The 22,671-nt window shown below is 44.9% G+C and overlaps 1 protein-coding gene across 3 annotated transcripts in view; it reads left to right on the top strand.

Moving 5' to 3' along the window:
* plcb3 (phospholipase C, beta 3 (phosphatidylinositol-specific)) overlaps positions 1–22,671 on the top strand; it is a 37,498-nt gene that overhangs the window by 8,687 nt on the left and 6,140 nt on the right. The window contains exons 2-29 of one of the 3 annotated variants that reach the window (XM_037478460.2): positions 261–284; positions 1,799–1,885; positions 12,181–12,249; positions 13,569–13,706; positions 14,013–14,092; positions 14,214–14,267; positions 14,524–14,596; positions 15,332–15,432; positions 15,600–15,766; positions 16,571–16,717; positions 16,816–16,973; positions 17,406–17,488; positions 17,656–17,740; positions 18,332–18,479; positions 18,601–18,702; positions 18,814–18,887; positions 18,982–19,078; positions 19,350–19,434; positions 19,602–19,726; positions 19,947–20,101; positions 20,183–20,344; positions 20,459–20,558; positions 21,015–21,119; positions 21,325–21,419; positions 21,511–21,637; positions 22,008–22,049; positions 22,199–22,308; positions 22,479–22,588. In XM_037478460.2, the coding sequence (XP_037334357.2) occupies positions 261–284; positions 1,799–1,885; positions 12,181–12,249; positions 13,569–13,706; positions 14,013–14,092; positions 14,214–14,267; positions 14,524–14,596; positions 15,332–15,432; positions 15,600–15,766; positions 16,571–16,717; positions 16,816–16,973; positions 17,406–17,488; positions 17,656–17,740; positions 18,332–18,479; positions 18,601–18,702; positions 18,814–18,887; positions 18,982–19,078; positions 19,350–19,434; positions 19,602–19,726; positions 19,947–20,101; positions 20,183–20,344; positions 20,459–20,558; positions 21,015–21,119; positions 21,325–21,419; positions 21,511–21,637; positions 22,008–22,049; positions 22,199–22,308; positions 22,479–22,588 (2,903 nt within the window). The remainder of the gene's footprint in view (positions 1–260; positions 285–1,798; positions 1,886–12,180; positions 12,250–13,568; positions 13,707–14,012; positions 14,093–14,213; positions 14,268–14,523; positions 14,597–15,331; positions 15,433–15,599; positions 15,767–16,570; positions 16,718–16,815; positions 16,974–17,405; positions 17,489–17,655; positions 17,741–18,331; positions 18,480–18,600; positions 18,703–18,813; positions 18,888–18,981; positions 19,079–19,349; positions 19,435–19,601; positions 19,727–19,946; positions 20,102–20,182; positions 20,345–20,458; positions 20,559–21,014; positions 21,120–21,324; positions 21,420–21,510; positions 21,638–22,007; positions 22,050–22,198; positions 22,309–22,478; positions 22,589–22,671) is intronic. The other 2 variants (XM_037478462.2, XM_037478461.2) reach the window with 2 other exon arrangements.

The following is a 22,671-nucleotide window of genomic DNA, read 5'->3' on the forward strand; positions in this document are numbered from 1 at the left end:
ATCCAAGCTCAGGTTCCATTGGAAGTTGATTGTGTGGCTCCAGGTCGGATGCCCACTTTAAAACCCCAGAATTTATTGTTGCTTCTAAAAGATTCGTGATTTCATGCTCTTCTTTCTTTCTCCTTAACAACCTCCACCCTTTCCTCCCAATCCATCTCCTATCCAACTTCATCCCATCTTTCTTCCGTTGTATAATATTCCCCCATGTCCTTTTCTCACTCTAAAGTCTAACCCCTCCCTGCTGTCTCCTTCTTCGTTAGCCGACTTTGGAGCCTAAACTCAAGGTATGTTCAGCCATGAAATGCACTGCAAATGTGCATTTCATGGGGCAATGGGTCAAACGTTAAAATTGAGGAGAATCCCTTACGGAATAGTCCAGCGTTGGTCCACTGTCTTGTGTAGAGATGGATGAAAAGCATGATAAGCTTAGTGTGAAGGAGTCAACAACTAGCCAGGTCCTGTCTGAAGGTAATGGAATCTGCTTATAATACATAAAATGAAGTGCACTGTCTCTCCAAAATGTATTATTGAGTTTTTACCTTCATTTTTTTAACCTACCAATGTGTATTCCTCTGTCCATGGCAAGCATGATTATTGTGCATCTAGTCCAGTCCTTTCATGGAGTCCCATGAGGTGATGACCTACCACTGGATAATTTGCTTATCCCGCTTCATTGAGAAATTCATTTGTATCAATTCAGAGTTTGAAATCATTCAGTCTGAAAAGACATTTTAAATGTTGAACTTTTGCACATTTATGTAAAGCATAAGACTATTAATGTTTCAGCTTTGTCCGTCGCTGTGTTTGTTCCACCCCACTTCAATAAGTACCGTTGATAGGTGGTATTACCTGTCCGTGTTCTGTGATTTTTGTAAATTTACTATATTCCTCCAACAGTACGTAGGTAGGAAATTATTGCCTGACTTCCCACCTGATGATGACGTGTACATGAGCATCCGTCACTGTAATAACAACCAATCTGGGTCATCATCGTCATTTGCCAGGATGTCTGGACGGTGTGTTTGTCTGCTGGACAAGAGTATGACCGCTTACCACTGGGATTACTCACAGCCAGTAGCTGTATGAGTGTGTGTGTGTGTGTGTGTGTGGGTGGGTGGCATATGACCCCATAATGACGATGCTAATGACACGTTGGTGCATGAGCCGTTATTATACTGCACGACACATTTCATGCTGGACAAACTGTGTGGCCTCCAGCTTCAGTTGCAGCTTCAGTTGCTGCTTGTTGCGCGACACATGAATCGAAAACCCACAATACCACCGTATCTCTACAATGCCATCATGCTGAGGCCCCGTTTGTCGGCCTGTGGAGCTGCGGCCACGAATTCACCATCACTCTGCCTTTTTGTACGATGTGGTGAGACTTCTGTAAAGAAGCGGCCATATTGTCTTCTACCTCGAGTAAAGTTAATTCTCTGCATACGGAATGGATTACACCTCTGTGTGTGTTTTGTTCAGTTTTGAAACAAATTCACGGGGACTCAAAATCCCAGCTCAAGTAGACCTATTTCAAACCGTGCCGTGGAGTTAACATTAACCCATTCATTTTTTTGTTTTAAAAAAAAAAGGAAGAACGGAAGCAACAAAATACCCTCTATTATTAATTTACATTTAAATGGGCTGCTTTTAGGTAATATGGCTAAACTGAAGGAAAATAAAAAAATGTTCCCAAAAACCAGCAATTGCTTTGGCATGGTCTACATTGTCATGTTAACATTCCTGGCTGGTGGAAATGAAGGTCGTCACTCTTAACGTCTCCATTTCTGTTGTCATCTAGGAGCCCAACAGTGGGCCGCCCACCCTAGTGACCCTGAAAGTTGACCCAGATGGATTCTACCTCTACTGGACCGGAGGATCCAACCTGGTGAGACACACACACACACACACACACACACACCCACAAACAAGTTGGTCACAATGTATGCAATTATGGACTCATTAAGACATGCATTAACAAAAGCCATTTGTTTACTTGAACCAAACCACTTTCTTCCTCTCTGGTCGTCTGTCCGAGTCATTGTTGGGTCCTCCTTTCTTGTTGTCTCCTGTCGCGGTTACATCCAGTGCATTAGTTCACCCAAAATGGTTTCCATCAATTTGCCCCGGCCTTGTTTGCCCCCTCTTTCTCCCCTTCCTCCTTCTCGCTGGAGTCTTTGTGGTCTCCATCCTTTTAGTCCTGCATCTCTTTCCATCCGTCTGTACTCTGCAACAACTGCCTTCCCTCCCTTCCAATGTCTTTGGTGGCTGCGCTTAAGCCATTAGTTTGGTTATATTGGATTTTAGGCATTTAGCTGACATGATTATCCAGATGCAATAGGCAGTGAGTCAGCAGGATGCAGGCTTTTGAGATTTTGATTACTGCAGATGTATTAAAGCTGTTTTCTTTTAAACCCCCCCCCCCCCCCCCCCCCCAATGCACAGTGGCCTCTCAGTGTGTTTGTCTCCCTCCACCTTGTTGAGCTGCTGTCCTTTACCCTCCATCTGTCTGTCCTTCTTCTAGAAGTGTATGTGCGATGTTCAGAGAACATTTTGTGAGAGCTCCTGGATCAAATGTAATTTCAAGGCAGCGCAATTATAACTCATCCCACCTCCTCCATCTAATCGCTCTCCATGTTTTTCTCCGGCATGTAAGGAATGACCCGTTGATAGCCAATATTACCACTGCGTTGTGTCTGTATTTAGAGTGTGTGTTTTTGTGTGTAGGACATATCTGGGCCGGAACACACGTTGTGTTGTATGTCTGCATGCGTTTGTGTATTCACATAACAGACAGAGGCTTCAAATACACATTCTATCCTGCACACGCGCCCGTGCGTGTGTGTGTGCGCGTGATCGCGATTCTAGGCCACTCGTCGCCCGAGGTGCAGCCGTGACACTGTTTGGTGAAGAGTCACTGGATCCTTTGACGAGCAGTTTGACAAAGACGCACAATTTGACACGAGAGACCGTTTAGACCCCACGTCGAGGAGATGGAAAATGAGAAAACCACAGAGAGCAAGTGGGAGGCCTTCCTGAACCCTTGTGAGCGTCATCACAGAAACTTGGATGAAATGTCTCTGACATACTGCAGTGTCAGATTTTATCTTGAAACTACAGCGACTACAAGTCGGCGTCCGGCTGCCCGGGCACAAAGCAGCGCCCGCGTGGGCTCCTATTTGGCTTTTTATTATTTTTTTTTTCTTTCTTTTTACTTACATGGCGCCTTTTTGGTCTTTGTATATGTTGGCGTGACTAATCTGGATTGTTGCTGCTATTCTTACTGCAGAAGCTTCAGCGCAGCTTGCTGTTGGCCGCAGGAAATGAAATGAGCCCCAAAAATCGTCAGACCACCAAGGCCAAAAGGCCGGGACATGTGGGAATGTAGAAATGTAGAGTCCAGCGGTGACTAATGGTTGTTTTCCTTTTGCGTTTTTGACAACGCTGTCCCGATATCGTGTTTTTTTTAAATGTATTTTTAATCGCTATTCTCCAGTTGCTGCTGCGTTGTGATGCCACGTCCCAGACGTCGCTTGTCAGTTAAACTTTCTCATGGATCAAGTTCCTGCAATGACGCAGGTTTGAATCGGGCTCATTAAATCTGGACAGTAGCAACGAGAAACGTTGCCACCCTGGAGAGTTTGAACCAGAGCTGGAGAGAAAGAGGACACGGCAACACAGATAACCAGCTATTATTAATGAGATCAGTTAATACGCATTTACACCGATGACACGGGCCTTCTGGAAGGAACTCATTTCTCTGAATAGAGCACCCAAATTATTTGATCTCCTGTGCAATTTCTTTTCTTTTTTTTTTTTGCCGCTCTGCTCTTCTTTCTACTGTCGATGTTAAACGTTGTCCATTTTTCAACGAAAGATGCCCTGCTGATATCTTCCAGGATTCCATTCATTGGGAGATAAGAGAGAGAGAGAGATGTTCTTTGTGAGGATAAGGGTACTCATGATCACCCACCAGTCATTTTTAGATTTGGGAGGACGTCCAAAAGCCCAGAACTCCCCAAATCTCTGGTAAAGGTGGAATGTAGCACTTTCTTCTTCGTGTTGAGAAGGATGCAGCACTGATCTTTATCTGGTACGAGGACGATGAGGATGGTACCACATTTGTTGCTTTGGTTTTGAGGACTGAGGATAAGAGGAAACTAGTCTCGGGTCCACAGGTGCAATTCAGTATATTTCCAGTGACCCCTGACTTGCAGCCTAGAGGAGCACGATCCGGCCTTTTTCTCTCGCTCCATCCGTCATCCATCATTACCGTCTCATCTCATGCCTTGTTGTTTAAAAAAAATGTCTCCTTAAAATCTGGTGTATCTCATTCCAGTTCTTTTTTTTTTTTCTTTTCTCGCTCCATCTGATGCTTTTTCAACTTTTCTCCAGATGTTCCTCCTCTTCCCATCCCATGTCGTTTTCCTTTCCATTTGTCCATCTGTTTTGTGTCACTTTCTCCGCAGGCCTCACTTTGTTTAACATCTTCCTTTAAATAACTATCCATATATCACTATTTTTCCAATGTTTCACTTGTTTCTGTCTCTTTCCTGACACTCTGTCAGCTGTGCCTGATATTCTCTTTTTTTTTTTTTCCCCATCCTTTTTTCTGCTAATCTACAACATCGCTCCCTCTTCCGCTGCCTCTCAGTTATCTCCCTCCCTCCATCTTTGCGTAATGTCCGGCTTGCAAGGCATGCACTCGGGGCCCTGAAATTCCCCATAACGCTTGAGTGTCTTGACGGGCACGAGCACACGGTGGCTGGGCAGCGAACCGATGCGGACACACCCCACCGCGCACTCGCCCCTTTGTCCCTCCGCCTCCTCTTTCCTTTCTGACTCTCTTATAATCTGTCCTCTACTTACACTCTGAGATGAAGTTAGCATGACCCCACGTATGATGAGTAATGCATTTGTAGTTGAAAAAGTTCAGTTACATGAGCTGGGCGACCTGCAGGCATAAATTCAGTAGAGTGCACAAGGGTTACATTTCACCAAGATATTTCAAACGAATGACACCAGGACCAAATTGAACAACCCAGCTGCGCCAGATGTTAGTGTAACATTGTTGATGCTATTTGACGTCGTACTTCGGAGAGACATAATCCCACGCTGCTGATTTATGCTTCACAAAAGGAAGGCGTGTCTCAAGCAGTTGCTTTAATTAAACTGTGTATATTTCACTAGTTTCCCAACTTTGACCCAGTTCACGTGCAGCAGCTATTCAGAGGAAACGCACGTCAGACCACAGAAGCCCATCACATGTTCAGTGGAAATTCACTCCCATTCTGTTGTTGTGTTCTTATGAAGTTCAAGCGGTACAACATCTATTCCTCCCTTTGGTTTGTAACTGTTCGATGACCTGGTGTCAAGTCTGGAAGCCAATTCCCTCAGCGCTGAAGTTGAATCATATCCTGTGTGTGTCTTTTTTTTTCTGTCCTCTCCGCTAAACGCCTCCACCTTCTCTTTGCATATCCTAAAAGGGATATGTTTTAAGTATTTAGTTGATGAACAGGCCACTGGAGGGGAAGTAACCGCTAGACGGACGGATGGAGAGCGGATAAAAGCTCCTCTGAAGAGGTTGGGAGGGATCTTGATCTACGGTCATCAATCATGTCACAGTGAACCAGTTGATTAGACTGAAAAGGAAACCTATTATACGGGTTTAAAAACTTTCTGTCTGAAACAATTACATTTTGCACAAGCGTCTCCCTAAAAGGGCTCATTTCCTCGCCCTTCTGTCCTCGTCTGTACTGCAGATTATTTTGCTATTTCTTTTTACATCCTTTCACTAAATACGTTCCTTCTTAATTAGATAACAATCTTACGCTCCCTTCGTTGGAAAGCGAATGAATTGTTTACAGAGGAGAGACACAGGATGTTAGAATGAGGTTGTATTTGATCATTGGTTTTGGCTTTGAAGAACAACGCCACGCGAAGCCTGGCGGGGGAAGAAAAAAAAAACCCAGGTCAGAAGTTCTTCAAGAACATTTCTGCACTCTTGCAATTTCCACACCGCCGTCGCCAAAAGTGATGCCTGCAGTAAACGGAGGGGAAAGCTCGACTGAGCGCAGGGCGGCATCACCTGCCACGTCGGGGTGAGTTTTAATTGTAAACCGGCTCTGCGGCTAATCCTCCCCGTGGCCCGGTTTGACTCTGCCTGTCCTTTAGCACTTTAGCCGTCGGCTCTTGCCCTTTTTCTACACGGCTAATCCACCTTTGATTTATCCCCCCCCCCAACCCCCCACCCCTCTTTACTCCCCTCTGGGTCTCCTTTCTCGGAGGGAAGCTGGTAACCGTCAGAGGGAGAAGGCAAAAGTTTCTCCTCTAATATAAACTGAAGGATGACATTTCCTCCCTGTCTGCTCTCCATCTCCTCCTCATTCTCCATCTCCCTTCTTCTTCCCCCATCTTCACGTCACCCATGCACTTTTCTACGTGGTCCTCCCATCCTACCAGAGTTATTGCTCTTTAATTTCTTGTAACAACACGTCTAATCTCCCTCATTCTGCCTCTTTGGCGTGGGAAAGTGGGCAGGAAGTTGCTCAGACAGGGAGATGGGTGTTCTGGGGATTTTGGTTGCCCCCTCATCCCACTTATCAACATTTCCCCTCTTCTCTGAATTCCCTCTCTTATTTCTCCCATCTTCCATTCTCTCCCTTTCCTCCCTTAAGGTGTACAGGCTATGCCAATAGCTCTTGGGCTTTAGCTCATTAGATGTCCCGAGGGATGGAATTGAGTTGCCACAAAAGTCCTATTGGTGTGTGGTTAGTTTAGCGGGATTGAGGGGTAGCACACACACATGCACACACACATGCACACACACTGTCACCACATACTTCCTGGAGTTGCCGCTGGTATGAATGTTATAAGTGGTGTGAGTGGTTTGGGTTGCTAATGGTATTTGTATATGGTGTTTTTCCAAAGTAAAAAAGTAATTGGGGGGGTTGTATACAGGACCATCACCAGCACAACGACCTTTCTTGACTGATTTGATTACAGATTTCCCCTCGTTTACCGTCTTTTAAGAAGTGCTTTATTAACCCCTCATTGGGAAAATTTAATTCCCTGTCATCTTAAAATGTCCCATTTTGTTCAACCAACCAATGAACTCATTTCTAATGAAATAGAGGGGCAGCAAATCTATGAGTAAGAACTTTTTCTTTTTGCATTTCTCCCTGAAAAAATGTAATGACCATAAAAAGGGTTAAATAATTGATGACTAATTGTCTTTCTGTGTGTGTGTGTGTGTGCGTTTTTAAACGAGCCATCTAAATGGCAAGTAGAACGATATTTGGCAGGTACAAGTGGAGATCTAACAGATTATATTCACGGCTCAAGTCAAACATCCACAATGAATTAACTTGTTAATGTTAAGGGGTTTACATAGCACGCGGACAGCCACACACACACACACACACACACACACGCACAAACCATGATACTCACACACACACACACACCCACCCGGCGAGCGGTTCGTGTGGGGAAGTTGAGTGTGTCTGTAGATAATGTGACGGCTTCCTCCCTCCTTCTCCTTTCTTCGGGGTTTCTTCGGTCCGTCACGCGTTTCGTTTTGTGTTGACATTATCTGCTACCGCACATGGCACAGCAGTTGTCACTGCGACTCTCTGCGACACGCACACTCTTGCAGCTCTTCCCCGTGTGGAGAACAACTGAGCCACTGCACGGTATCAGATCTATTGTCTGAGCAGACGCTTCCTTTTAAAGTGATTGTGTGTGTGTGTGTGTGTGTGTGTGAACACTGGGCTCGTCTCGCTCTGCTCAGCCAGTGCAGCTTTGTGTCGAGCCGCGTAGAAATGAAACTGGAATTGTTTTATAGGTTGTTTTTTCTTCATTTTTTTTTCTTCATAATCTCCACGGTTGATAACACGCTCATACGCTGGTTTGTTTGCCCTCGCTGATCTACAGTAGTCTTGTGAGAGATTAATGACTACAGCCTCTATTTTTGTTTCGTATGTTATTGCCCTGCTCAGAGTGTATTTATTTGACACATTTGGAACGACCTTCTTGTTTTTCCCCTTCATAGATGATGTTTTTTCCCCCCTTGTACATCTCTCATGTTTTATTTCATTCTCTTTCTATACATCTCAATGCTTCTTCACCTCGGGATGTGAGCCTGTCGGCTCAGTTGCTAAACCAGACCAAAGAAATATGAAGCCACCAAATAAAGGGATGAACGGATGTACGGCAGAGCGATACTGGAGGAGAGTTGGGAAAAGGAGAGTGCCGTCTCAATGATGTACTCCGAGGAAATATTACGAGGCGTCATAGGAGGAGTTTATAGAGCAGTCCCATGTTTCACAGGGGTATTAAGTGTCCCCCCCCCCCCCCCCCCTCCTTCTCTGTCTCTAAACACCTTGCCTACTCTCCCATCGCGGCCATAAAACAGTTTGACGGCCTCTTTGTTCTATTTATCCCATGTGTCTCTGTCCAGGCTGCTTCTCCTCTCCGGTCCTCCGCTCTGATTGGCCCGGGTGGAGTCGCGGCCGTTTTTTTTCGGCTCAGGGTGGCGATGTGCCGTATGCCTTCCCCGGCCCTTTTTTTTTGCGTGTTGATGTGGGTTCAGGAGGATCAGTTTCCCCATATGCCGTAACATTTGATCGCTCACTCGAGGCGTATTTAGCTGGGCTGATCTTTCCAACACACACAGGCGGGCCGGTCACAGGAAAGGAGTGGCGCGTTCTTGATTGTTCAGTTGCCCTTTCATATTTTTGTTATCTTAAGAAAATGAATAAGAGGAGAGTGGCAGGGTAGAAGTGAGGAGGGGAGGGGAAAGGAAGAGTGGATCAAAGAAATAGAGGAAGGAAAGGAGTAAGTGAGCAAGTGCCTCGTCAAAGGACATTAACCTTTTTTACTGTATTGTTCTTTAGTGTCTAAATATAGACTGACCTAATAGCAATTGTTTGATAAAAATCATACACCCTACGCAGGCAACTGTGGAACAGCACAAAAGAAGAAAGAGACAAAGAAGAAGCATTTAATTTAGAGTGACGTGTCAACTTTTGTTGTCATCCATGGCTAGACAAGATCATATCTCTTATCTCCGTGGGGCAGGATTTTGTATCGTTGAACAATACATAAATTAATCCGGGGACCTTTTTTGGAGCAAATTTAAGAGGCTGCTCTTTTAAGTATGTAGTTCAAATAAGCCCCACTTTTCACACGGCTGCAACATTTAAGTGGTCACACATTAATGAACCAATAATTATAATCCAAAGAGCCACTTGACTTTCCCCTTCAATGGCAAGTAGAGACAGTTGCTTTGTACCTTAAGTAGTATTTAGGGTATAATATTTTGGATTATTATGAAACTGGCTGTATGATACAGTCTTTTGGCAGAATACACTACCAGTCAAAAGTATGGGCACATTTTCTCATTCAATTCAATGAGAAAGTGTGTCCAAACTTTTGACTCGCGCTTTAGCTTAGTTGGGTGCCTCTGTGGTTGATGGGAGAAACTAAGAACAGAATGGGAACCATCAAGTGTAATTACTTCCGTATCACCAAAGAGGACAACCTTACGGACCCAACAGGACGGACTACATTGCAGGACACCATGCATAGTTGTGACTAAAGGGTGCCATACACACACACCCTCCCCATGTAATCAATAGCTTAGTGAAACAAGTATACAACATTCTCTCGAAATGGCTGCGGAAGTGCGTCCTGGGGGCCAGTGCAGAAGGGAAGGTTCATTCTTCTACCTGGAAAAACAGTAAATTAAAGTAAATTATTCCACGTTATCACAACATGGCTCCTAGAAAACCCTCGCACGGACTCATTGGGAGCAATAATGAGCCTGCAGCACAGTCTGAGGTGATAAATGGAGGCGGCCGGGTTTGAGCTTAGCAGCCCGGGCGGATGAATGGAGCGCTCCAGCTGCCCCCCGCTAGCTGTAATATTACACACTTGGAACACGCGTACACACACACGCGCGCTAACTGAGCAGAAGGCGGGAATGACTTGGGGAATGTGCTCTCGGAGATGACCAACCTTCACACGGACACGTGCACCACGCCGGCTGCTCCGATACACAGCATTGTGCCAAGAGCGCACACATTTCACTTCCCTTGCAAGCGTCTACACGCTGACACTTTTGCACTCGACCCAAGTGAAAATTTCCCCGTGAAGAATTGCTCAGACATGCATTTCACATGCATTCAAAGCTTGCTTACTTGTGCGCCTTCTCCACATGCACACGACTACACACACACACACACACACACTCGCATCTTGCTCAACAGGTCAGGATGTTTCACAAGTCGGGACCTGCCTGTCGAGGATATGCCCGCCTGTATATTGTTGCGTTTGTGGGTGTTTCACAAAAAAATGTGAACTGTTAAAGACTCACACAACCCACGGGCGGCAGACAAAGTTGTACTCCCATTACCGCCGCCTCCAAGGAGTCACAGTGGCAGAATGAAACCACGGCCTGTGGGAGAAGAGATGTATCTGTGTGTGTGTGTGTGTGTGTGTGTGTGTGAGTGAGTGCGAGTTCGACAGATCCAGAAGTGTGTTTTTCCCCCAGGAATTGAGTAATTCTCCAAAGGCCAATGGGAGGACAAAGTTTGAAACAGAGTTTAATCCGATTGGTCCTAAACTTGCACCCCGCCAGTCCCAGAGGGAGGGCAGGCCACAACAGGGTGATTGAACCCGGAGGCCGAATGTAGTCACAAAGGGAGAAACGAAGAAGCCGTGCGATCCACAACTTGATCCAAGCTTGGTGACTTTTTCAGTCCGTCTTTGCTGTTATTTTTGGATGGGAAATCTTGGGAGAGTATGCATAAAAAAGGCAGAGCAAAAGAGAGACTTGACACTCTGCTTTTTCATTTAATGAAACACCTTAACACCGGGAAAATGGAATTCAAAATGCAATCAAAGCCTCTGAGGGGATGATGATCAAACAACCTACATGAGCGACATGGATGTAGTAAGAATGCTTCGGGAGTGAGCGCAGGGCTAAACAAATATTTACAGTGCGTCCTCTGTGTTTATGGCTGGGTTTACGACCACACTCCTCCTCTTGCCCTCGTCTTCATCCTCAGAACACGCTGTCCTTCAGGCCAAGGTTGCCCTTAGGTCTATTTTTTGCGATTATGCGGTCTGACTATGATCCAACGTTCTCTGCGCATGCATCTATGGAGGCGGTATGTGTGTTGCAGCATCAGTCATGCTGGTCTATTCCAAAGATATGTCTTCATATATATATATATATATATATATATGTGCGTGTTCATATTTCTCCCAAAGTTCTTTCTCTCTCGGTTTTCCACAGTCACACACACACACACGATAAAGCACTGGCCGTGTTTTGTGTCGGGAGAGGCAGGGGAAACTGATAAAAGATGGATAAAATGTATTTAATGGAAGGAGGAGAAATGCTAGACTGAACACAAACAAACCGAAGTCACTCTTTTGCTCCATCAGTTTCTCTGCCTGCTGCTTCTTATACATTAATAGCAAACATTAGAAAATAGTGTCATGCCTGCATGGTTAGTAGTCATTTTAGTAGTCAACTTTAGCGCTCTGCTCTTCTGTTTTTTGGTAGAGCACATTTTTAAGTTAGGTTATTGAAAAATGTATGGACCCTAACTTAATTATTCTTGAGCTATGTTGTTGTAAAAATATAATATGATTATTATTTCCCAGAAAGTAAAAATGAAAATAAATTACTTCCACTTTTTCTTAGTAAGGCAATTAAGCAATAACTACATTTCATTGACTCGTTTGTACAAGTTAAATTGATTTAATTTTGTAGGGAAATTGCTACCATTGCTAAATATCCTAGAGATGTGTCACTAGAGACTGTGGCCCTTCATTCTGTACATCCCGTGAAACACATAATTAGGCGCACTTTACGCATCCCCCTCCCATCTCTTTCCCCTTGACCGTCCCGTGAATGCAAATGCATGACACGGAAAAGCGCAATTTGTGTTCACCTCAGTGGGGCATGTTTGCACATACCTCGCCATGCTTTTACGAGAGATGATTTAGAGAACATTTGCTGTCTGTGTACGATGTAAAAGTATATAATGAGATGAACCCCTCTTTTACACAGTATTCTAACTAATCTCACTGTGTCCGCCTTTTTATTTGCAAATGCTGACTCTCTGTTCTACTCACCGAGTGACTGTCTGACACATGTCTGTCATTTAGGAGGTGGAGATTCTTGACATCAACACCATCAGGGACACCAGAACAGGAAAATACGCCAAACAACCTAAGGTCAGTAATGTGCGTGAGTCTTTGTGTGCGTGTGACAGAAAGAAGCTGTCAAACCTCCGGCTGTCGATAACTTGGTCCACCGACCGGACCCATGTGATGCTCAAGACTGTCCCTCAAAAGGTGTGCGTGTGTGTGTGTGTGTGTGCGCGTGCACTTCCCCTCTCAGCTGACGGCGCAAAAGGTGAGAGGGCGCTAATGAGTCTGCTGACAGATGGGCGTCAGACAGGAAGTGATATAACCAGTGACTGTTGGGGAGGAAGTCGTTGTGTAAGATTGTGATTCGGGCGGAGGGATGCAGCTCTGTATCCATGGTTGGGGCATGTGGACTTGTTGACGAGGTTCAGGCTGTTGATTTAAAAAAAACAACCAAAAAAGACTGTTTGCTTCGATCAATAAATAGCAGAATGTTACATTCGTACTTTACCAGCAATCTGTAATCAAAGCAACAAACAATTTGGCAATTTGGTACAACTCTTATTTAGTATGTAGACACCGATTCTGCAATAACTGAAATGAAGCCTTAACCATTATGTTGGAAAAACTGCATCATCAGTAATATTTAAAGTGTGACATTTAGTTTTGAATTCGAAAGATTTGGTCAAATATGTGGTTTTCGGGAAAAGGAAAAAAATAAATCATAGCAACCGTTTGAATCCTAAAATAACTGAGATTCACTTGGGGGCCAGAATGAATTAATTGAAAGAAATGAATGCTTCTGTAGCTCTGAGTGTTCTGAACACTCCGCTATTTATTTGTTCTGTTTATTGGTGAGTTTCCCGGGTTGCTCTGAAAAATCCACAGAACACTCTGAAAACAGCTTTACGAGGACTATTTATTTAGTAGATACGGGTTCCAAAGAAAAAGCATTCATAGTGAGGTCTGCTTATCGTCTTTAGTCACATGAAGGCTGCTGTGAAGTTCTCTTGATTCTAATGCTGCTCCTTGTCTTGCTTTCTGCTTAAGAGCAATAGCCACTTTGTGCTCCTCCATAGCAGCAGGTTTCTGGATAAGTCTTCCAAGTGAATTAATTTAATTTAAATGATAGAGAGACACGAGGGAGGGAGAGTGAGTGACTGGAAGAATGCACGATGGATGGAGAGACACTGAGCGTCAGAGAGAGAAAAAGAGTGGTTTAAAAAGGAGGAAAGAGTCATTTGGTTAATTAGATCAGAGTCCTACCCCACACGCATCACTGTTTACTGTTGGGAGCCGCAGAGCTGGGGAAATGTTCCTATGCACAAGTCAAACCGGCTTTGTTGTTGAAATATTGTGTGTCTGTGTACAGGTGTAATTGTGTGCGTGTTTGGTTTGTGTGTCAGGACGCCAAGCTGCGGGAGGTGCTTGGCTTCGGTAAGGCGGACAACGTTGAAGGGAAGCTGGTAACGGTTGTCCATGGCAACGACCTGGTCAACATCTCCTTCCTCAACTTCCAGGCTATGCAGAAAGATGCAGCAAAGGTAACCATGGAAACCGGCGCCACCCGCCGTCCCATAACCTACTCACTTACTTTTACTTGCCCTTTTAATATTCCTCCCTTCCTTCCTGTTGTGCCCTTCCTCCGAATCCCCCTCGACTTGTTTCTTTCCCTCCTCTGATTACTCACCTAACAATCTTGACATCCAGGCAGGTGCTTAAGCGTTGTAAAGTGAGATTCTTTCCTGTGTGTGTTTGTGTGTTGTGTATAGAAACAATTTTTCTTAATTTTCACATCAGACAAAAACAAAAAAACCTTGTTTTAGCATATCATTCCTGTGTGTTTCCAGATTTGGACAGATGAGCTGTTCACTTTGGCCACAAACATACTTTCCCAGAATGCATCACGGCACACCTTCCTCCTCAAAGCGTGAGAAAGAAGCTTTTATGTCTCTTTTTCACAGTAGCATTTTTAGACCTATGTTTTTTTTTTAGACTAAACATTTTTAGACCTATGTTTTTTTTTTAAAGCCTCTTTCTGTCTGTTTCAGGTACACTAAGTTAAAGCTGCAGGTGAATCAGGATGGAAAAATCCCTGTGAAGAAGTGAGAAACCATTTTAAAGTCTATACAGAAGTGTAATCTTCTTTCCTTTCCTCTTCTCAGTCTCTCTTCCACTTTCTCTCACCTTAAGTTTAACCCTTTGTTATCCCTTCCTGCTGGTTTTGTCAGTCCTGTCACTCGTATAGATGTAATCCTTCCACACTCTGCTGACGGCCTTATTATTTATGTTTGACTCGTGAGAGAAAATGAAAAACACCTTATAAACAGTGTCTCTCTAAACTCTCTGTGTTTCTTTCAGTATTCTCAAGATGTTTTCAGATAAAAAGAGAGTGGAGACGGCTCTGGAGCAGTGTGGCCTCGTCAATAACCGGGTAATCATCAGAAGTGATCGCTGACCACAGGGTTATTCACAATCTGCCCGTGTTTTGCTTCATGCGTGAGATTTGAATCGTTGCAGCTCGTTCTCTCACCCTGCGGTGTTGCACAGCATTCTCTGCATGCCTTTGCAAACTAAGGAAGGCAAAAGAAGGGGCTGCTGGCCTACAGGACTGTAGCCACGAACGTAGTGATTGAACTGTCAGCAGTGTCACAAGTTCTTAAGATCTAGTACACCACCACGTTCGTTAGTGAGCTTTACATATCCTGTCTCCAGTCAGGGCAGAGCTGAGCTGTCCAGTGCCATCGTGTCTACCTGTCATGGGAGTCGGTTTCATAGATACTAAATTTGATATAGAAATAATACATGTGGCTTTGTAGAGAGAAAATCCTGCCGTAATTTATTATTTTAAGCCTGAAAGTCCAATTTTGTTCCAAAGGCCTTGCTTATAAATGTAAGATACCAAAGGTCTGTGGTTTTCTAGGTTAAAACTAGGTTTCTTCTGCATTCTTATTTCATGCAATCACAAGGTCACAATACATTTCTTTTTTTAATAAGAGACCAGATTTTGCAAACTGCACTGTCGGTGTCTCATTGTATTGTTGTGATCTAGTGCCTCCTGCTGGTTGAATAGGACGTCACAGAAGTGGATGAAGCCTGAGAATGCATTTGATTTCTCTTTTCCTTTCCCTGCATATCTTTTGACACAATCCCCGTTGTTCTCTTCCAGGCTGAGGGAATAAAGCCAGACGATTTCACGTGGGACGCCTTCCAGAGGTTTCTCGACAGCCTCTGTCTGCGGCCCGAGATACAAAGCATCTTCGAGGAAAGGTTTGGGACATATTGTCGACACTTTCTCAAATTCCCTCTGGCCAGAACAAAGTCACCCGCCTGCCCTCCCCACCCTTAACCCCTTTGGAATAGTGTGCTAGTTATGTTTTTACGGTTCCTCTGTGTGACCATACACTGTTTTCAGTAAATGCATCTCCTTTCTCCAGCGGCTCCAAGAGGAAGCCGTTCATCTCTCTGGACCAGTTGATGGACTTCATTAACCGCAGGCAGCGAGACTCCAGGCTGAACGAGGTGCTGTACCCCCCCTTGAAAAGGGAACAGGTCCGACAGATCATGGAGAAATATGAGACTAACGCCAGCCAGCTGGAGAGAGGTTAGTAACTTTGAGGTTTTTTTTTTTAATCTTCCTCCGTTCACAATGTAGATATTTAGATGCTTTTATCCAGATCAGCTTAAAACATGCAATCCTCTTTCCTGAGATTAGTTCCAGCAAATAAAAATCATTTTCTTTTGGCGCTGTGGGGGTCCACCATTACTCATCCAAGGAAGTGAACAGGATACACTTATATTTTGGAGGTGCCGAATGCTAAACATGCACAATAAGCGAGTAATTTAAAATAAGAATACAGGTTAGTGTACATGCAACTGTATCTTCTAGTTCGTTACAAAGCAAGGTCTACAGATTACAGATTTCTAGGTATGACTGATTTCCTGTTGTTTCATTGCAGCACGTTGTCCGTTTCTAAAACCCTTGCCCATGTATTCACCAAACCAAAAATGTCTTTCCCTCACCCAAAACACCCAGAGAGTATTTGTGAATTTGATGTAATGTCCTCCACATGTTTTGTTGTGGAAAAAATGGTACAAAACCAGAGAACGAACAGACCCGGGACTACCGTGAGCTGCTCTGCTAGGACACTGCTAAGCCCAAATGTGTAAGACGATCCAGTATCCAGCCCACAGGGCTCATATTGACAATAAAAAATGACCCTTTGCTCTTTTGGCCAGTTTACTGCTAGTGCACATGACGTAAATATAGTATAGCTTCCTCCAGTCTTTGCCAGAAGCAGATGAATGCAGTTCTCTCTGTCGAAAACAAGTTTGACCTTTTTATATTCTGTAAACGCACAACATCTCTCTCTCTCTCTCTCTCTCTCTCTCTCTCTAATATACACAGACCAGATCAGTTTGCAGGCTTTCAGTCGGTATCTGGAAGGCGATGAAAACAGCATCGTACCTCCAGAGAGGCTGGATATCATCGACGACATGAACCAACCACTGGCTCACTACTTTATCAATTCCTCGCACAACACGTACCTCACAGGTGCAAGAATACTCCTCAGAATTAACGAAAAACACTTAACATTGTTTTTGCATGGGATCTAAAACCCTCTTTTTCTGCCTGTTGCCGTGTGTCCACAGTGGGTCAGCTGACTGGCCTGTCTTCAGTGGAGATTTATAGGCAGGTGCTGCTGACTGGCTGTCGCTGTGTTGAGCTGGACTGCTGGAAGGGCCGGCCTCACGACGAGGAGCCTTACATCACCCACGGCTTCACCATGACCACTGAGATCCCCTTTAAGGTGGTGTTCATCGCCTTGTGGCATTCATAGTGGTTTATTTGTGTCCCCTTGCTTGTTTGCTCACATATATATATATATATATATATATATATATATATATATATATATATATATATATATACTAATGTAGAGGTCCACTAGGTCAATTTACTTGATACTTTGTTGACTTTTATATCCATGTTATAAATCCCTGACAAGCGGAGATGCTGTTTCTCCTCCTTTGATTTGTTGAAAGTACAGAATTTCTAAAGGGATCTTGTTGCGTGGACCCCTTGACCTTTTATGTTTTTGCTTTATTACTGTGTGACGAAGGCAAAGCTCTGCTCGGATTTAAAAAATGTTATGTTCTCATAAGCCATCATGAAACACATTGGGAGGAATTGTTTGATTGACCGTGTCATTCTAATGTTCTCATTCTTACCCTGACTATAGGAGGTGATTGAGGCGATAGCAGAAAGTGCTTTCAAGACATCGCCGTACCCCCTCATCCTGTCCTTTGAAAACCACGTAGATTCGTAAGTCTTATCAGCGGTTTGGCCCTGTGTAGCATTACAGTTACAGTTTCACAAGCACCCGTTCCATATGCAAAAGGGTTCATTCTTTAAATCCTGCTAAATCCTACACAATGGGTTCGGGTCAGAGTACCCAAAAAAACGTACCTGTGTGTCTCTCCATCTGTCAGGGCCAAGCAGCAAGCCAAAATGGCAGAGTACTGCAGGACCATCTTTGGAGACGCTCTGCTCATTGAACCACTGGAGAAGTATCCGGTGAGACTGATCTTCAGACACACACACACACACACACACACACACCCTCCCCATGTAATCAACAGCTTAGTGAAACAAGTATACAACATTCTCTCGAAATGGCTGCGGAAGTGCGTCCTGGGGGACGCCAGTAACTGTGGCAGAAGGGAAAGTTCTTTATTCTACCTGGAAAACAGTAAATTAAAGTAAATTATTCCACGTTATCACAACATGGCTCCTAGAAAAACCTCGCACGGACTCATCGGGAGCAATAATGAGCCTGCAGCACAGTCTGAGGTGATAAATGGAGGCGGCCGGGTTTGAGCTTAGCAGCCCGGGCGGATGAATGGAGCGCTCCAGCTGCCCCCCGCTAGCTGTAATATTACACACTTGGAACACGCGTACACACACACGCGCTAACTGAGCAGAAGGCGGGAATAACTTGGGGAATGTGCTAACACCATTCATGTTATAACTCAGCGTAAAGTCCACACACGACTTACAACATAATCCTGCTCCCAATATTTAGATCTTTTGAATAAAAATGAGGCACTGAGTGATTATTGTGACATTATGACTGATTTTAACAGTGCGCCTGTGAAATGTCTTTAGCTGGTCCCCGGTCAGGCCCTTCCTTCTCCACAGGAGTTGCTGGGTAAGATTCTCATCAAAAACAAGAAGAAGCACCAGCACCACAGACCCTCGAGTAGCGGAAGCATAAGACGCAGAGAGCTGGAGGAACAGTCGTCGCCCAACAACGGTGAGTTCAGACGGCTTCCCAGCGCCCCTTTGTTGGGGGTCGAAGGTCTCGCGATCTGTGGGTTTGGAGTGCTCTCTAAGTGGAAAGAGATGAGGTCATCACTTGGATGCTTTTGCCGTAGACTGCCCACTGACGGACGGCGAAGGAGGCCAGCTCCTCACCAACGGGGAGGAAAAGCTGGCTGAGAGGATGGTCAAAGACTTTGAGCCTCGCAAGTCCCTCGGTGAGTTGTAGAAGGACGCACGGGCGGGTGCATTGGATTCTAAAGTCGGACGTTGTGCTACACGCAAGGTTTTGGCATAATGTGTAATCCAAAAAAAACCGCATTGCTCAGGAGGTGAGGGGGAAAGCGAGGAGGACGAGGACGACGAGCCGACAGCGGAGCTGAAAAAGCCAAACTCCGACGAGGTAAGAGCCAGCGGGAACGGGGGGAGGCGACAGGCTCGTTTGGCGGGACGAGAGGGGGGGCGATTGATGGATTCGTGCGATCTGCCTCCCGCAGGGCACCGCCAGCAGCGAGGTGAACGCCACCGAGGAGATGTCCACTCTTGTCAACTACATCGAGCCTGTCAAATTCAAGAGCTTCGAGGTGGCAAACAGTAAGTGTGTCCCGACTTTGTGGGAGGTGTGTGTGTGTGTGTGTGTGTGTGTGTGTGTGTGTGTGTGTGTGAGAGAGAGAGTGTGTGAATATGAGGGGGGGGGGCGTTGATAAGCCTCATTGGTTTTAAGTACCTTAAGTAGCTCATTAGGCAGACCGGTCAGCTGTGTGTACTCATTTGTGGTTAATGGCCAGTCTCGTCATGGGAACGTGTCGCACACGGAGTATCTAAATCAATTTTTTGCTTACTTCACTTTCCATCTGTCCCCCAGAGAGGAGGAAGTTCTTTGAAATGTCTTCGTTGGTGGAGACGAAAGGCATGGACACCCTGAAGAGCTCCCCCATCGAGTTTGTCGAGTATCCCCTTCATTGAAAACCAGTTGCGTGCAAAACGTTTGTGTGATAAATGAGTTTAAAAAAGTCATATTTGTCTTTTATCTGCTACGTTCAACAACATTTAACAAGTGGTCAGCGCACGGGTGTGCCCCACACACAGCGTTTGGCTCTTAACAGCACTCTTCCAGGTACAATAAGAATCAGCTGAGCCGAATCTACCCCAAAGGAACCAGGGTGGACAGCTCCAATTACATGCCTCAGCTCTTCTGGAACGTGGGCTGCCAGATGGTGGCGCTAAACTTCCAAACGCTCGGTGAGTTGTTTTCAGAGGGCCCCGCACTGGTCGTGTAAGCTAGGCCTATCAAGTCCAAAGGATCCACACAAGGAATGAACATACATTCTTATTAATAATTCCAATGTCCGGGACATTTGAGTTAAAGCATCTCGACCTTTTTTTGTAATCTTTCTTTCCAACTTTTACTGCTTTCTTTCATTTCATTTCCATTTCTTGTCTCGCCCTTACTCTCTGCCAGACCTTCCTATGCAGCTGAACATGGGTGTGTTTGAGTACAACGGCCACAGCGGCTACCTGCTGAAGCCTGAGTTCATGAGGAGAACGGACAAGCACTTTGACCCTTTCACAGAAAACATAGTGGATGGTATCGTCGCAAATACTGTCAAAATTAAGGTAAAGTGACATTTCGTTTTCGTATTAATGTTCTTGCGTGTGAGTTTCTATTATTAACATGTGTAATTTAACACCCACCAGGTGATCTCGGGCCAGTTTCTCACCGATAAAAAGGTGGGCGTGTACGTGGAAGTGGACATATTTGGACTTCCTGCTGATACAAAGAGGAAGTTCAGAACCAAAACATCCAACGGGAACTCGCTGGACCCCGTGTGGGACGATGAAATGTCTGTGTTTAACAAGGTGCTGTTTCCAGGATTTTTCTTTTCTCTCGCCCCTTCAGTGTTGGTCACTTGGTAAACTCTTAAATGCTCTCTAAACCTCTCCCATGGAATAAACAAGCCTGTGTCTCTCCAGGTGGTCCTTCCCACGCTGGCCTCTCTGAGGATAGCCGTGTTTGAAGAAAACGGCAAGTTCATTGGACACCGGATCCTCCCGGTGTCGGCCATTAGACCGGGTCAGTACGCATTCCCAAACACCCATAAACACATCCCGGCACTGTTGAGGGTTAGGAGTTGAGTTCGGTTGACACCAACCACATGCACAGTATGTGTGAATTCAGTGGAAACAGAATTTTTACAGCTGCTGTTGCACCGGCCAACAGTGGTCATAGATATGTAGAAAGATACTTTATTAATCCTGCACGGGGGAAACATTTCGCAACAGCAGCATTTATATACTGTATATATATAGGTCAAGAATTAACAGGAAAAAAAAATCAAAATGCACAATATATACAAAATAAAAAGAATGGCATTAAATTAAAGCAGAACTAATCAAACACAGAGATTTCAGCGAACAAACAGCATTGTAGCTGTGCTTTTGTTGTGTGTGTGTGTCCATGTGCAATCTTTTTTTTTTTGTGTCCTCCTGGTCATTTGTGTTTCTATTTGCCCCTTTCCTTCCTGTTTAGGCTACCACTACATCAACCTGAAGAATGAGCTGAACCAGCCGCTGCTCCTGCCCTCTCTCCTGGTTTACGCAGAAGCTCAGGACTACATCCCCAATGAACACCAGGGTGAGAACTCGCTTGAAATCCAATATTTACAGATCTGAAGGTTAATCTAGCACTTTGTGCACAAAGACATGTAACGTGACTAGGACTTGCATAATACACATCAACGCACTTGGTCAATGGGCTAGAATATGCAATCGTATGGCTATCTATGAACTAAAGGCACGGTTTGTCCTGTTTGTGCGTGTTTCCGTGTGTGTGTTTTCAGAGTACGCCGAGGCTCTGACCAACCCCATCAAGCACATCAGTCAGTTGCATAAGAGAGAGACGCAGCTGGCTGCTCTCATAGAGGACCACAGCGAGGTGAGACGTCTCTGTGTGTTTAAACACTTACAAGCCGACCAAACAGGAGGTCCCGCCCCTTTCAACTCCTCTACCTGCTGTTTTTCCCCAGCATGTCCCCAACCAGCCCAAAGACGGAGAGACAAAGATGGAGTGGGAAGACATTTCGCAAAGTCGACCCCAACTCCCCGTTCCACTACTGGAAAAAGCCCCCGACATCATCAAGTTACCTGCACCGGGTAGAGACCTCTCTCAATCATCACCCATTCATCTGCACACGCCTTCAAAATGACTGTTCCATAAGATTTTGGACTAAGTTCGGCCTTTATATATAAATATTTATGCATTGTCAGCCTAATGTAGTTATTACGCAGTCTGGACAGAAGGGGTTGGTCTGCTCTGACTGTAGCTTCGTCTCAGTTCCTCACGAGGAGCCGACCGGACAGCCGCGTCTTAAGAGAGACTTCATCCCAAAGCATGCACACTGCTATGTTTATGTCTGATTGATTTCCCATCATCCATTTCACACATGCTGTCTCTGTGCTTCTCCTCCTGTGTTTCTTGTGTGTTTGTGATCGCGCACTCGTGTGTGTGTGTGTATGTGTGTAGCTCAAAGTCCAAAGGAAGACCTCATTGCCACTGTTCTAGCAGGTGAGGTCACTTCAGGACATTCATTCTCACTGTTAAACAAGCTGTCCTTCACGTAGGGCTTAAGATGCACAAGCTAGGAGCTGGTAGGTGAATCCCACCGAATGATGTGATGATTGGCCATAATCGTAATCATTCTGTTTGTTTCTCAGAGGTCCAGGCTGAGTCCATCGAGGAGTTGAAACAGCAGAAGAGCTATCTGAAGGTGCTAAAGAAACAGAGCAAAGAAATCAAAGAGATGCGTAAGAAACACCTCAAGAAGGTACACTCACTTTAAAGTTTCAATTCATATTTTCATCCATAGATATTCCTTTTTTCAACCCATAGCTCTGCATAGAAACTGCAGCTGAAAAGTCTATGTTGGCAAAAATTGCTTTCCTTGGTAAAAGCAACACAAAACAGCTATGTTTAGCTTGTGTGTGTGTTTTGTAGGTGTGGAACCTGAGCAAGGAGCAGAAGAGTCGGAATTGCCAGCTTCAGTCCGACACCCAGAGGAGACGCAGTCAGATGGAGAAGCACCTCAAACGTAGCATCAAGAGAAAGTAGGGAGAGCGGATGGATTGATGTGTGGGGGTGTATAAACATAGGAGAACATGTGAAAAAGTACCTGCAGATGAGGGAGGAG

The sequence above is a fragment of the Pungitius pungitius genome, chromosome 1 (assembly GCF_949316345.1).
Source record: "Pungitius pungitius chromosome 1, fPunPun2.1, whole genome shotgun sequence".
In the NCBI taxonomy this organism is placed as follows: Eukaryota; Metazoa; Chordata; class Actinopteri; order Perciformes; family Gasterosteidae; genus Pungitius; species Pungitius pungitius.